Below are 15,787 nucleotides of genomic sequence, written 5' to 3' on the forward strand. Positions count from 1 at the left end.
CCCAGACTGCCTGCAGCACTACTAAAAAAAACTTAGATCACCATAGAACTTTATAGTCACCTGAGTTGGGTAGAATAGCGGGCATTCCACACGGTAAAATGTGGCAGTACCACAGCCTTCTGATACTGGTATTCATCTTAGACTTTTCAAAATGGCGTGAAATTGAACTACCTTTTAAGCTCACATAGTAGCTCGAAAATTTTTTGTGCTTAGTTAAATGTTGTGCTATCCATTCTGGCACTATTACGGTGGGTCCCTTCACAATTTCAAGTCTTTAACATAGTTACATTAGTGTCCAGTTTTTAATTTCTTAAAGGCAATGGATACCTTTCAACCTAATTTTAATTTTAAATTGGTTTTAATAAAAAAAAAATGTCTACCCTTTGGCTTTTGCGGCTAGCATGTAATACAATACATTGCAGGCTGCACGATGCGCTTCTGAGCACCTTCCATCAGACGGCTCTCTGTCTGTAGCCCTTCTCTGACCTCCCCTGAAGGCTAATCTAAGCTCAAATCTAAAAAAAAAAAACAAAAGCAAAAAACAAATAAAATAAACATAAATTAAATAGGATTTGAGTAGGATTTAGAGAGGAGCTACAGACTGAGCCGTTAGAGAGCTGTCTGTTGGAATGAGGACAGCACGGGATAGAGCAGCTTGCAGTGTAGTTTATATACAGGTCTGCTGCCGAAGTTAAAGGGTAGAATTTTTCTTATTAAAACCAATTTAAAATAATTATTCTTTTAAAGTACATGCAATATATATATATATATATCTAACAAAAAGACAAGAGCATGGAAGCAGCACTCACGAAAAAAAAGTGAAGTTTATTCACCCAACAAATGCAACGTTTCACTTCCTCAATGGAAGCATTTTCAAGACGTTTTGAAAATGCTTCCATTGAGGAAGTGAAACGTTGCTTTTGTTGGGTGACTAAACATCACTTTTTTTTTCGTGAGTGCTGCTTCCATGCTCTTGTCTTTTTGTTATACATCATATGGGGAGAATTCACTCCTATCATTTTAAGCTTAGCACCGACCAAGGTGTCCGCAGCCTTTAAACAGTTATGTCACAATCCATAAGTCTCCTGTCTGATAAATTACAACGTTTAACTGGGATTTCTAAATTTGTTACCTCAGTGGGAACGTTGTCCCCATAATGAATACATAAATTAGTTAACAAAAAAGTATCTAGCACTACTTAAGCCACACTGTAAGGGCACATTCAGACGTGGCGGAATTGCTGTTGAATTCCGCTGCGGACAGTCCGCCGTGGAATTCTGCAGCAGCCATTTTTTACATTTGTTTCTTTCAATTTTTAGGAAACTTAGTTCAAACGTTGCAGAAAATAACTGTCGGAATTTAGGCTGCGGTGCAGAATTTTCCCTCCGCAGCATGCTCTTTACATTGCGGAGAAGAAGCGGAATTTCACTGCGGATTTCAACCTTTGCAATGCAAAAACTGAAATCTGTGGCAAGTCTGCTGCGATATCTGCAACGTCTGAATTACCTGTCAAATATGCAAATGTTGGTGCAGATTCGTTATGTAATTGCCTTGAATCTGCACCAACATTTGCAGCGGAAAAATTCTGCCACGTCTGAACATGGCCTAAGAGTCAAAATAGTTATATATTTTCTCAGAGTTCAGCTCCAAAATCTTTGTGTATAATCATAACATATACAATACAAGAAAATTCTAATCTGGATCAGCAATCATAGCAAAGTCGACATGCAAATATGTCTCACAGTATCTCATTCAATTAGCATTGTAACAATTAAAAGTTTGATTAAGTGGGACAACAAATTGAAACAGCCACAAAATCGACATTATATTTCTCTAGCAAACTAGTTTTTTTGTATCTTTTTTTTATTTTTAGAAAGAGCGCCACTCTTGTCCATTGGCTGTGTTTGGTATTACAGATCAGCCTCATTCAACTTAATCTAGTGCAATACCAGATAGAGTCCATGGACAAGAATTGTACTGTTCCTGGAAAAAAAAGCAGCCTCTTCTTTCTTACGTCATATAATCCCCTTTAACGTTAGCCACATAAGTGCCGATCCTTGTACTTGACTTAAATCAAATGTATAAAACCTTAAGTTAACATAAACAGAGATCATCTACTCTGTGTATTCAATAACATACTAGAATAAAATGTGCCTCTTACATTTGCTGTGCAGAGTATTGTATCATGGCAGACAAAGATCTCCATAATCTCCCCCAACAAATCTGTATTGCTTATTTACTCAGGCAGTCAAATCCTATTTGTTTTAGTAACCTCGCATTTCAATCATATAATGGCTATATATATATATATATATATATATATATATATATATATATATATATATATATATATATATATATATATATATATATACCAAGGTTACACTGGGTCTCATGTTATAGGAAATCTTGTTACCCATAGCAACCAGAGTCCATGTACTCCTTTTCCAGTAGAACGCTGATTGGTTATTATGGGAAACAAGGACATTTTCTTATAGATAAGATTCTACAATAATCAGAATTGGTAATGAAAATACATATCCAGGGAATGTAGAGAAAATAGAAATGTACAGAACTGAGAATGACAAATACACAGAACTTCAAAGGAAAACGATAAATTAATGACAATTCCCCAGGTTAATATTCCTCAGGTTAATATTTTAGACTGACTTCAATGTATTACAGTGTTCATTCATTTGTGCTCCATCTGTTAACATCTGCAAGTCTTTCAAAGTAAAATGGTTTACTGCAGATTTTCCTTCTCAGATGGCTTATTCACTGCCTGCTTACAGAGGTTTTGATGTACATATATACCTAAAGGAAAATGCTATAGTACTGTAGGACTTCTCAAATCGCACCAAAATCATGCCTCATATAAAAATATTGTAAACCCAAGGTCCCCAGCCATATTTAAATATCACATACAACTTATATGTATTAACAATTCACAACCAGGTATTAAAGGGACTGTCCACTTTGAACAATGTCTTGTTGCTTAAAGGTCCCCTGACGATAAGCGGATCACAGGGTCTCCTGCTGCAGGGACCCCTCTGTATTTAGCTGTATTCTGTGGGGGAACCTGGTACTAAGCGTTCAATTTGCCTGCTGTGCCACCACAGGAGAAATTAAGCATCAAGATGTGTATATGCCAACTCCTCCACGGCAACAGACACTCGCATTGGCTAATTGATAACGGTCCTGAATGGGGATCCTTCCTCTTTTAGTGCAAAGTTATTTAATAAGATATTTGAAAATGGGTTTTCTAAACCAGGCTACCCTTTAATAAGAACAAATGAATCAACCTAATAAAAAATCTGCATGTAAAAGATACCAAGTGGCAATGATGTGGTGCTTGCTTTAGCACCAAGTTAAAAGTCAGGTCCACAACCTTCCTTTTTGACTATTTCACATTTTTTTAATCAGTAGAAGTGGGACTGGCTCCCAGAAAAGGGTTAAAAAGCTTTATCCTTTATTAATTGACCCTTTCCTCTGGCATCTATTCTGGATGTAAGCCACCTTACTTAGCCAGGGCAGCTGGTGCCGTTGCTATGGTTTGACCCTTGTGCCATGCCCAAGTAATGCTGTGACATCCATGGGGTCATTGGTGCACAATACACAATATTGTTTACCGCTACCACAAGCTGGGGGCCCAAGTGTTGATTCCGAGCTACTGGTTGGGGAACACCACTGAAAATGTTCACCTAAAAAGATACATACATATACACGAACTGATTGATGAACCCATATTCATATGTACACTCATACATACATAAATATATAATAGCTTAGTATGGTGAAAAGTTATCAATTAGCCAATAATCAACAGATTTTATCCAAAAATATGTAATAGAACGTTGTGTAGACCTGTTACTCAGAGACCAGGTAGAGATATACTGCTTACTCCATGCTTTCATTTTATGGATGTCTCCAAAAGTGTCTTGTGTTAAAGACCTAGTTATACATAAAGTAAAAAACACGTAAAATAACAAATCTGTATGTAAATGTATGTGAGCTAACATAGAGATCATTCTGGGCTGTGTGTCAGTTATCCCTTTGAAGAACATTACAGTCAGCCCCTCCTCAGTCCGCTTACAAGGAACCATAGGTTACATTCCACTGCGGTTGTAGATAAGAAGGACTGAAGAAGGAAAAAAACAGATCAGCAATAAATATAAATATACAAAATGATAATGAACTAAAGTGAACCCATTGTCAATAATTAAAATGTTTATTTGTTCTCCTGGATATTCCATTGACCTTTTCTTGTATAAATATATTTTTACACTTTATGCCAGTAACAAAACCTCATTGCAGGATTTATTAAGACATGTATGACAAGTTCATTAAGAGGCATATGACCAAGTCTGCAGAATAAACAGTAACGTTGCTCAGTTCAGTGTCAGACACAGTGGGGAATAGTTAGAGCAATATTTATAGTCGTCAAGAAAATACCCAAGTACCTTCTCCAGAATGCAATTTACAAATGCAATGCTAATCCGTGCTCGGTGTGGATATATAAATAATATAATACATTAACCAACCAGCTTGTAGCATTGACTTTGATAGACAAGCAGTGAAACAAAACTTGTAAGGCATTATGATAAGAATGATAGAAGCATGCAGATAAATCTGTCTCTAAACACAACTCATAGTATTGGAACTGCATAGTGCCTTGATATCCCACTAATATAAATGGGACAAATGTAAACTTTTACCACCATTTATGAAAATGCAAGGAAAACATATGGGAAAATTCCTGAATACAAATTTCATGTGGAATGGTCTAAAATAATTCACAATTTAAAGGGGAAATTCTACATTTAGTTATGTTCTGGGATGTCAAAGAAACAAGCTCGTGACAAGAACATAGTTTTGCCTCTATACAAATCACTAGTCAGACAACATATGGAATATTGTGTACAATTTTGGGCACCTGTGTATAAGAAGGACATGGCTGAACTAGAACGGGTACAAAGAAGGGCGACCAAGGTTATTAAGGGAATGGGCGGATTGCAGTACCAAGAAATGTTATCAAACCTGGGGCTATTCTGTTTAGAAAAAATACAGTTTAGGAGTGATCTAATTATAATGCACTAACAATATAATTGGACAGTACAGAGATCTTTCTAATGATCTTTTTACACCTACAACTGTAAGAAGGACAAGGGGCATGCTCTACATCTAGAGGAGAATAGGTTTTACCACCGTCATAGACGGGGATTCTTTACTGTAAGAGCAGTGAGACTATTGAACGTTCTGCCACAGGATGTTGTGGTGGTTGAGTCTTTGAACGAGTTTTGATGCCTTTCTTGAAAAATATAATATTACCGGTTATGAGTACTAGATTCTGGAGATGGGACATTGATCCAGGGATTTATTCTGATTTTCATATTTAGAGTCAGGGAGGAATTTTTCCCCTAATGTGGCAATTGGCATCAACCTCATGGGGGTTTTGCCTTCCTCTGGATTGATACGGTAGGATTATAGGTTGGACTTGATGGATCTGGGTCTTTTTTCAACATTATCAACTATGTAACTATGTAACTAAGTCAGAAAATGAAATTAATGGGGTATATGAGCTGGGGATCATAAAGGGTTGACTGTGCTTGGTAAAACACCAGAGCCCCTTTGGTGCAGGTAACTTGAAATCTTCTACACAAAAAGCTCAATGAATGTCAATAATACCAATCATATAATACAGCACCATTGACTTCCAAAGAAACTCTGTGTTGTAAATCCCAAGTTGTTGATATTTTAAACCAGCGACAAAGGGGTTAGGGCGTTTTATCAAGTTATTCAGACCTTCCTTCTGGGAATGAGGGGTGGCTTATGGACACTCTCTATGATGTCCGAAAATAACTAAATGAAGAATCCCCCTTTTTAACCAAAAACAGATTGTTAGTTACACAGGAGTAGTGATTTATGCAAATTTTTATCAATTACAATAGCAACAATAGCAAATGAGAATAAAACAGCAGCAAGTTATTGAACTGGTGGGAACGTCAATTCATTTCTACGATCATTAATAGGTAGGACTTGTTGATATGAGAAAAATGATCTGTAAACTGTTCATCATTATGGTCAACCAAATGTTTAAAAATGAATCCTGGGAACCATAACAAAATTCAAATCAATGGCGATACCTTTTTAACAAGTGTATTGGGAAATCTCTGCTTTGACATATCAATCTACGTGTCAGCTTTTGTGCAATACGATGCCAAAATTCGGTATTAATATTGTCATTTATCATGACTGGTGCTAGTCATATCAGTTTAAAAAGATAAGGCTTGTGCATTCATTATTGATCAGTAGAAAATGTGAACTCTTTAGAGTTGAGATAAATTAGACAGTGATCCCTCTGTCTGTTGCTATAGCTCACAGTCAGAGCAATCCCAAAATGTTGCACAAAAACTGTCTGCAACAGACAAAAAGAAAATCTGAGCACATGAATGCCCCCTGGCCTCCCCCACACACATCGCACGCACATACAGAAGCCACAAATGCTGCATCATATCTGTAGCACAAAGAAACTGTTTCCTACATAAGAAAATAAAACAAAATATAAGCCAAAAAGTATCTCTTTTAATATAAAATTTCCATTCTTAAAGAATAAATGTATTTCCACTGAATAAATAGAATTCCGCACCATCCAGGGCTGGAAAGAGTCCCTTTATCCAAGTAAAGACTTTCTTGTTTTCTCTCTTTTTTCTTTATTTTTTTTTTAGATGGGTGTTTTGTTATTTTTTCAGTTTTTCTTCTTTTTGTTTCATTTGTTTTGTTTTGTTTTTTTAACAAAATATATAAACATTACTTTGTATTATACTTTATGGATTATGAGCACTCGGTTTAAAATCTGTACAGCACCAGTAACACTAGGGATTGCACATAAAAGTGTAATAATAAAAGAAATACAGTGAAGTAATGCATGCATGGAATTCATGGATTTCTACTGTTATTAGGGGTGTTTGGCTTTGCATTTTTATTTATTTTTTTATTTTTTTAAATGCACATGCTGCCTTTTTATAGTAGTGTTCAATGCAGTCAAAAGCACTATACAGTGAATATTGGACTTTTTGTTCGAACATAACCCATGAAATGCCAAGCAAATGATTCCAGCCATTGGAAAAAAAAGAGGAACGATAATTAAAATAGAATTCAATCATGAAAGGTGAACTGTTAATGAGGGAAGAGATGCTTTAAATAAAATGTGTAACAAAACTGATGGGCAACCGCCAAGACCTCAGCTGTCAATAAAATAAACCTCCCATGGTGCTCAGCTCTAGAGCCATTTAATTAGTGAGTGTTGCTGGACTACAACTCCCAGGAGGGTCTTTAGGATTTATAGTTTTTTGTAGCAGTACTAAATGTTGACCCTGAGTTCCAGACCTACTCCAGCTGCACCATTCCGCCCTATAATGGTGTGATATCAAAAAGTTGCTCTTCATTTATCAGGTAAACTCACGGAGCAGAATGCAACTTTCAATATAACATGTGCAATTGAGCGAGGGTTCCACTTTGTAATATCATACACCCTAAGCAATGATGTCATTGACACTATAAGATTGACGACGATGATGATAATAATAATAAGGATGAGGATGATGATGATGATAATAATAATAATAAGGATGAGGATGATGATGTTTACTTTGCAGACTATCAAGAGTAGGAATTGTGATCAAACACAAAGGAAATAAAAAGAAACAAAAGAGTGCCAGATATACACATACATACAGTACATAAACATGTGCATATATGCAGTCTAATAGATCATTACAACAAGTTATAGTAGTGTATTATATAACTCATGGGGTGGATGACTATGCAGAAAAACCAAAACGTCATAAGCTATGTATTTTTTTTCACATTCTCTGTTAAATGTCCCCATATTTATGTAAGGCATTAGTGACATCTGACGGTTTTACATTCAATGTACAGTAATGATTTCATTATAGACTTAAATCAGACAGGAAATGAAGCAGAGGAGAACAGATCCAGGAATGGCTGCAATACAGGAATAATACAAAGCTCTAAAGCCAAGAACCAGGTGCTTGCTCCTAATATACAATAGTTAGACTAAAGCTCCCCCTGCTGTTCAAATATATGAATGCATCTTTTTCTCCAGCTACTGTATGAGCTTGAAAAACAAACCAGTTCAGAATTAGATTCTCTTTGGGTTCAACTCAGGGTTTTATGGACCCTTTCTATCTATTTAAATATATTCTCATAGATTACTTTATATTCTATATATTAGGTTCAATTTCCATGTGCTATATAAGGAATGTTTACCTCGAAGAACGCAATGAAATAGATATTTTGTACGCTATATTCATCCAGAATAGCTCCGAATGCACTGTAGTAATCCCCAGATAGTTGACTATAGGGAGTATAGCAGAGCAGTCATTTTTCAACAGAGACAAATAAATGAAATGCCTCTACCCTGGTAAATAATATTTTACTTCCAAATCTCGGAATTGAATCTAGTGTTATCCAGAGGATTGTTAATTATTTATTCTTTACTACTGAGGAATCAGCAAACGACTCTAAAGTGCTAGGGATTTCCAGAATAGCTAAACTGTATCAAAGCGGGTGTCCTCTTCTCATATGTTCTACCTCTATCTCATGCCCTGATTCCAATGAAATAGTGATCAATGTCAGTCAGCATGGCAACATCTTGGACAGATGGACATAAATTAGGCTGGGCATAGCTAAATTCGATCATAAAGCCTTCTATCTGTATATATTGGTATATGTATGTATTGTTTTAAATTATTTTATTAGGAAAGCTATACCAGACGCATAATCACTATACATTGATTAAACATTACCTTTACAATTAATATTCACTGAAATTACAGAATAAATATATGCACATTTTGTAAAATCTTTGTGTATGGGAAAGACTAAAGAGTAAGAGGGGGGGAGAAGACATTAAAAGTGCTTCCTACAAAGCTGTTAGTGATACGTACCCAGTAGCATTGCTAAATGACTTGCAGAGAGCTGCAGAAAAATATCCTGGCATCATTATGAATTCACAAAGATGTTGATCCCTAGCTGTCTCATGTACAACGCTTTTCTGCGTCGCAAAATGAAATAAATCAAATATACATTAACCATGATGCTTTGCAGTGAATCCAGGTTTTTGAATGTTGAATTGTAGGTAAAAGAAAATGGATGAGCGTTAGTGTTTCGAGTGAGAACATTCGAGCATTAACCCCTTTGCAGTTTTTTTTTTTTTTTTTTTTCAGGCATGCAGCAAACTGCATCAATTTACAGGAACTGTGCCATGGGCATTTCTTTGTATAAGGAAGCCACAATGTCATCCTATCCCCCTCCCCCTCAAAACCCCTCAATTGAAAAGGTTTAAGTTACTGCCAAAAAAGGACACGTGGAATTATTTATCAGGATCAGTACAAACATCCCCATACCTTACATGGCACAGTCAAGTTCCTTAGAATCCTATATAAAAAATAATGATTGATAACATTGCTGGCAAAAGTCTGCGAAGGCACTTCAATTAATTATGATTAGAGTATGGCCCTTCCTCCAAAACAATTTGGGGAGCATAACGGTATCATCTTGAATCATGCGTTTTTTGGGCGCTATGAATTTATGCTATATTAGAATCTATAAGTGGTTTTTTCCAGGACTTCGAGGTAATCCGGCTTGGTTTGGAGTTTGGCCCTTAACTCGAGGTATTCACTTTGGGTTTGGTCTAAAAAACCCTTTCCAGCTGAGAAAAGTAGGGTTTCTTTTAATCTGGCATCCTGCTGTAAATCAGGGTATTGCATGCCAGGCGGGTGTACATGTAGCTCCTTTAATTTGGGTACTGTGCCATAAATGCAGTCCACAAACCCCACCGTGGGAGCTGACCGTTCCCGGTCAATTATGCCAGGAAAGATTACCCCATTTTCATGAAAACTTGATACTTCCCCACTCTGATTGACAGCAACTATCGTATTAAGCTGGGAATTTGACACTGCCATGGTCCACTCTTTCTCTTTTTCTATTAAGGTCCTATAATTTGTGTTATTTTCTTTTGTTTCTGAAAATTCCTCCCCCATCTCTTCCTCTCTAGGTTTGTAGATGGGATTGTTACACATCTGGGTTACTGGATGTGGGATGTAGTCATACACATGGCCAGGTGCCTTCTCAGGGGAGTTATTCGGTCTATCCTCAAAAATTCTACACTGCAATTGAATGCCAGTCAAATCAACCTCTTGTCTTTTTCTGAAAGGTAGTTTCTTGCGCCTTCTCAGCACAAAAGCAAAAAGACCTGCTGCCACAAAAACAGCCGAAAAGAAGAGTATTAGAAGACTGAGGATGAGGACTGACAGTGGAATGGCACCCCCTGGCGTGCTATAATCAAGCACTGAAGAGGTTGTGGGCACCATGTTCCCAGGTAAAGCAGAAGAAACGGTAGCATGCAACATCTCTGGACACAACGCTTCCATTTCAATTAACTTTAGATCCTTGTTTGTCAGATTTTCAGGGCTTTTACACAGCACCTCACCCACCACAATGACAGAGCTGATGGTGTCTATCCACTGTTTAAGAGGGACGATTTCACAGGTACAATCCCATGGGTTCTGCTTGAGATCAATCTGCACAATGGCATTAAGGTGCTCCAGGACTCCAGACACGGGGAGGTAAAGGAAATGGTTGTTTCTAAGATTTAGCCTTGCCAGTGAAGTGCCTGCAAATGCATCAATTGGGAGTGTTCTCAGCAGATTGTCATTGAGAAATAGCAACTTCAGATTTGGCATTAGACTAAAAGCAGCAGGCTGGATCTCCCTTATCATATTATACTCAAAATATAAATAATTCAAACTCTGTAAACCCCTGAACATGCCAGGCGTCAGCCTTTCTATGTCATTCCCATTCAAATACAAGCTTTTTAAGTTAGGGAGATTGATAAAGGCTCCTTCCTGGACATAAGATATTCGGTTGTTTCCAAGGTGCAATAAATCCAAAGAAGAAAAATTCCAAAAATCAGACCTGTAGATTTTCTGTATTAAGTTACCACTCAAGTAAAGCTTCTTAGCATTGAGAGGTCTAGGCAGCAGTTCTGAAATATTGTGGATTCCTTTCTCTTTACAGTTTACAGTCAATCCCAAATCATTGATATGCAAACTGCAGGAGCATCCGGTCGGGCAGATAATTGGTATTGGTGGTCTAGTCTGGTAACCAGCTATCGGAGGTTGATTTGGGCCCGGATAAAGGCCTCTTGGTGTCGGTGGAGGTTTTGGAGCTCTGGGCTGCTTGGTAGTAGTCGGTTGCTTATTTGCTGTCTTGTACTCCACAGAAGAAGCTGTGACATGAAAAGATGATAACATAGATGATGGCTTAGTAGGCCATGTATTTTCTCTGCTTGAAGGTAGCTGGGGTATTCCCAGGCTTGCCTCAACCTCACTTTCAGATAATAAGGGGCAAAGTTTACCTCGTTTTATATCCCTTAGATCTTTGCCATGAAAGTGAAAGGGGCTTTCACACGTAATGTCCCCAACCAGCACAGTATAAGGAATACGTTCCAGCCAGCTTTTTAACTGCACAATCTCACAAGTGCAGTTCCAAGGATTCTCGGCTAGCTGGATTTCCATAATACTTCTGCCTATATGATCCAACATACCTCTGTAAGAAAGGATCTTTAATCGGTTTCCACGCAAGTCCAAGTGTGTTAAAGACACAGACTTGAATAAATTTGTTGGAAGTAGTGGGATATGGTTATCATTGAGTATTAATACCCTCAGCTTATTTAGATTTCTAAAGGCCCCACTCTCAATCCTCTTTATTACGTTATAGTCTGCTTGTAGATACTCCAAGCTTTCAAGACCCATAAAAGTGTCATTTCTGAAAATGTCAAGTTTGTTTTCGTGCAAGTAAAGCCTCTTCAGAACTTTCAAACCATTAAAGGCTCCTGCCTGAATGTCCTGCAATGCATTGTTTCCCAGATTAATAGACACGGCATTGTTCAAATGCAGAAAACTGTTGGTGTACAATTTTCTCATCAAATTTCTCTGAAGGTACAGTTTAAAGGGTCGTGACCAGGATTCTGAAATCTGGCTAATATTTGTAAATCCTTTATTTTCACAATAAATGTGGAAAAGGCTCTCCTTCACTTCACAGTAACAAGGATCAAAGCATGGTTCGTCTATTTCCTCTGAATCTTCAATCAAGGGAATTGGCGTAGTCCATGCGAGAGCAATTGTGCTTAAAAGAATTATCCACAACATGCGTCCATTTAGACGAATTTCTGCTGGAGATGGTTTCATTTTTGATCTGTAAGAAAAGCTGAAAAACAAAGAAAATATGGATTTGACCTTATTGAGCTTTTTTTATGCTGTATATATATATACACATGTATGCTGCCTCTAAGCACGGCAGCACTCTGACAATTTGCAGCATTTGTTTCTGCTGGTTCATGAAGAACAGATAATACTTTTCATGACGCTGTATGTTAATGTGTAAATTTGGAATTATGCAATACCGTTTGGTTTAATTTACAGTATTACATAATTGGCACTTGATAAGACCATCCCTAAACACACATACCATATTAAGCACTGTGCCTTGCATATACGCAAATAAATTATAATAACCAGGGAGATATAAGTATCCAACCTTACCTTTTTCATGAGTCACAGCAGCGGTAATAATGACAGAAATAGCATCAGTATATACTACCCTATCAAAGTCTAATCCAAATAAATATACATATTAGTCGATGCAAGGAAATAAAACTAATGCATGCATTTCATCCCAAAGAGTTTATCTGGAATTAGGACAAAATCTTCATTGTTCATCCCTGCGAAGTGTCAGTGTGGACATCTGATGTGATTGATTTGCTGATTCTAAGGAGAGCAAGAAATTAATGCCAGAGCTGTTGTATGCCTTAAACACCCATTAATAGATAAAAGAATGTACAGATAATTAATCTGCCCACACCACATGCCCACATGATTTACCAATCTAAGGGGAAGCTGACAGCAAAATGCAGCGAAGTCTGGGATGATCCATGATTTAAATGCTCGTCCTTCCTTGCTCTGGGACTGAGGGTTTACTACCACAGACCAACCGGTGAAGCTATCTCACAGGCAAAAATACCTATACATTTACTGAGTACAAAAGTGGGGAAACAGACTCGACTGAAACTCTATGATATCAAACCAAACAAAGAAATTGGCATTCCTTATATTCAGTCTATCCCTTCATAACACTGTCATATTCAAAAATAGACCCATTGCTGCATGAACTACTGTAAGATCTCTAGTAACATCCAATGCACCTGCATCCTACTGCATTTCCTGTGTCCATACAATGAAGAGATGCAATAATTACAATCAACTTCAATATCGAAACATCTACTGTATCCAGAAAAAAATCTCTACAATGACAGATAGGGAAGGAAGCAGCAGAGCTTGAGGATAGGCAATGCAAGGCAGTAAGTAGATTGCTTGAAATAGCATAGCAGGGAGGAAAACCCAGGGTTATATTGCAGCAGCAGCAGCACTGCTCTCATCTGCAAATATATATATATAAATATAACTGCAAGATACAGCTCATCGGAGGTCACTGACTAATAAAAGTATCTGGAGATTGAATGGAATGATGTACTTACCAGTTTGCAGGTGAATTTGAGCACATCCAGGCTGAGTTTAAGGATTGCTGGCTCTCCCTCTCTCTGTCTTTCTCTTCCTATCTGCTTCTACTGAGTCTGAGGCAAAAAGAAAAAAAATGAGCTAGGGACGTGCTGGGAATGTGCAATGTGCAGTGTGCTGTGAGCTGCTCTGTGTTTTCAATGGGTTGCTTCAACATGCAGATCTGCCTCTCAGTATGCTCAATGGAGCCAGCTAGGAATCTGCAGCCTCTCTGTCCAACATTGCCTGCTGAGGTCTTTCTCGCTTGCCCTCTCTTTTCGTCTCCCCCCTCTCTATCTTTTCTTTTCCTCACCCCTCTATCCTCCTCCTCCTCCTCCCCCAATCATAGGCAACAGATCATTGGAAATTTGACACAAATCCAACAATCTTCACACCATTGCTTCAATTGTCTACCTCCTATTTATTCTCTTTCAACCTCTTCTATGGCTTTACCCGTTTGTTGGCTTCTCTTTTACACCCTTATTACCCCCCTCCTTTGCTGACAGCAGATAATTTGGAGAGTCGATCATAGTCAAGCATCTTCACACCGTTTCTACCTCTATGTCTCCCTGTCTTCACCTGTCTCTCCGATGCCTCCTTACTTTTGTCTTTCTCCTATCTATTGTGAGTAGAAAGCTTCACATCACATCTAATAATCTCATTTCCTTACACCTCATTATCTTTCCTTTTATATTTTTCCAATTGAACCTATCTTTTTGTTTGTGTCTAGATTTATCCTTCTTTCCCTTAGCATCGTGGAAACAAGCTGGAAGAAGGAAAGCAGATGAAAGCAGAGGGGGAGCGCTTGGGTTTATGACGTGAGCGAGCATTGGGAAGCCCAGGCATTTTTTTGTGGGTGTGTGGGGTATCCCGGGTGATCATCGCTCTTTCATAATACATATGTACAGTTTTATACTGAGCCATGTTCTAGAGGCAGGCGTCAGGATTAAAGATAGTAGAATTGATTTGTCAGGTTTGAGATTTTCAACAAATCTGGCTGATTCTCATCTTGCAGAATCAATGGAGAAGACAATTTCTAAATATGCTCATCTATATTGGATGAGAGGATCGATTTGCCAGATTTGAAATTAACAAAGAATGGGGCTGATTCTCCTACTGGACAGTCCATAGAGATTTACTCATCACTGGTCAGGATCCTTAAAGAACTGCAGCTCAGCCTGACACTTTTAACCAGAGCAAACTGCATCTTGTAATGCAAAATGATTAGTCATGAAATCTTAATTCTAGTCCTAATATTCCTCTCTCCCCCGCAATGATGAAAAATACACGAATTCTGGTGTTAGCAACCAGTTGCCTTCTGTTGTTCTTCCAAAAATGGCATAACTATACTAATGTTTCTGGTTCTTAGAGCAGCTCTTTATGACAATCCAGCATGTATCCTCATCTTTACTAACACTCCTGCCTCTTACATTCATTCCTGACTTTATATAAGTAAGTTTTACATTCTGTATTCCTTAAGTGTCAATGCAACCATCGTCCGGGTTTTCAAGGAAGATTCCTTCAGCAAACAATTCTACTTTTCCTTCCAAACCTTACACCAACTGTTCCATGAGATGCAATTTGATTGAATCAAGAGAAGATGGTGTCAGCTGTATCTGAAATGATCAAGAAGGTATTTATTGGGGGGGGGGGGGGCATAGAATAATTGTACAGTGCATAGTATCATGTGTATGAATGATGCTCTTATGCGTGATTGTAGCGCTTAGTGTTTAATTGTTATTGACTGGTTATATAAATGTCATCATCAGTGTAATAAGAATATAGAAGAAAATGTAATATACACTTATGCTTGTCTATGTCATTCTAGAATGATATCCTTTCTGTTATGCACAAGAATTAGCTGTGCATGCTGGACCTTCTAATTACAGGATCATAAGGAAGCTAAAATATTAATGAAGCTGGAGTTTTGCATCATGTTATGATCAATAGGTGAAAATAGAAGATCCCCTTATGCACTGATGATTCACTATATAGATATATATCATATGTATAGAATATATGTGTGGTATATGTGTGTGCATGGGGGGTATATGTGCATGTATGTATATGAATATGCGTAGGAGTGGCTTTAATAGTTATCTCTAGGCAATTATGTACTGTAGTAATGTTACCTAGTCATATACTAGGAT

General features: G+C 37.6%; 1 protein-coding gene across 1 annotated transcript; it reads right to left on the reverse strand.

Annotated features, from left to right (window-relative positions):
• Positions 1-4,165: 4,165 nt before the first annotated feature.
• SLITRK3 (SLIT and NTRK like family member 3) lies at positions 4,166-13,950 on the reverse strand. Its single transcript, XM_075861570.1, has 2 exons — positions 13,619-13,950; positions 4,166-12,291 (listed from the first exon to the last, which is right to left on the reverse strand). The coding sequence occupies exons 1-2, from the start codon at positions 13,642-13,644 to the stop codon at positions 9,621-9,623; spliced, it is 2,697 nt and encodes an 898-aa protein (XP_075717685.1). The 5' UTR covers positions 13,645-13,950; the 3' UTR covers positions 4,166-9,620.
• Positions 13,951-15,787: the final 1,837 nt, after the last annotated feature.

The sequence above is a fragment of the Rhinoderma darwinii genome, chromosome 4 (assembly GCF_050947455.1).
Source record: "Rhinoderma darwinii isolate aRhiDar2 chromosome 4, aRhiDar2.hap1, whole genome shotgun sequence".
Taxonomy (NCBI): domain Eukaryota; kingdom Metazoa; phylum Chordata; class Amphibia; order Anura; family Rhinodermatidae; genus Rhinoderma; species Rhinoderma darwinii.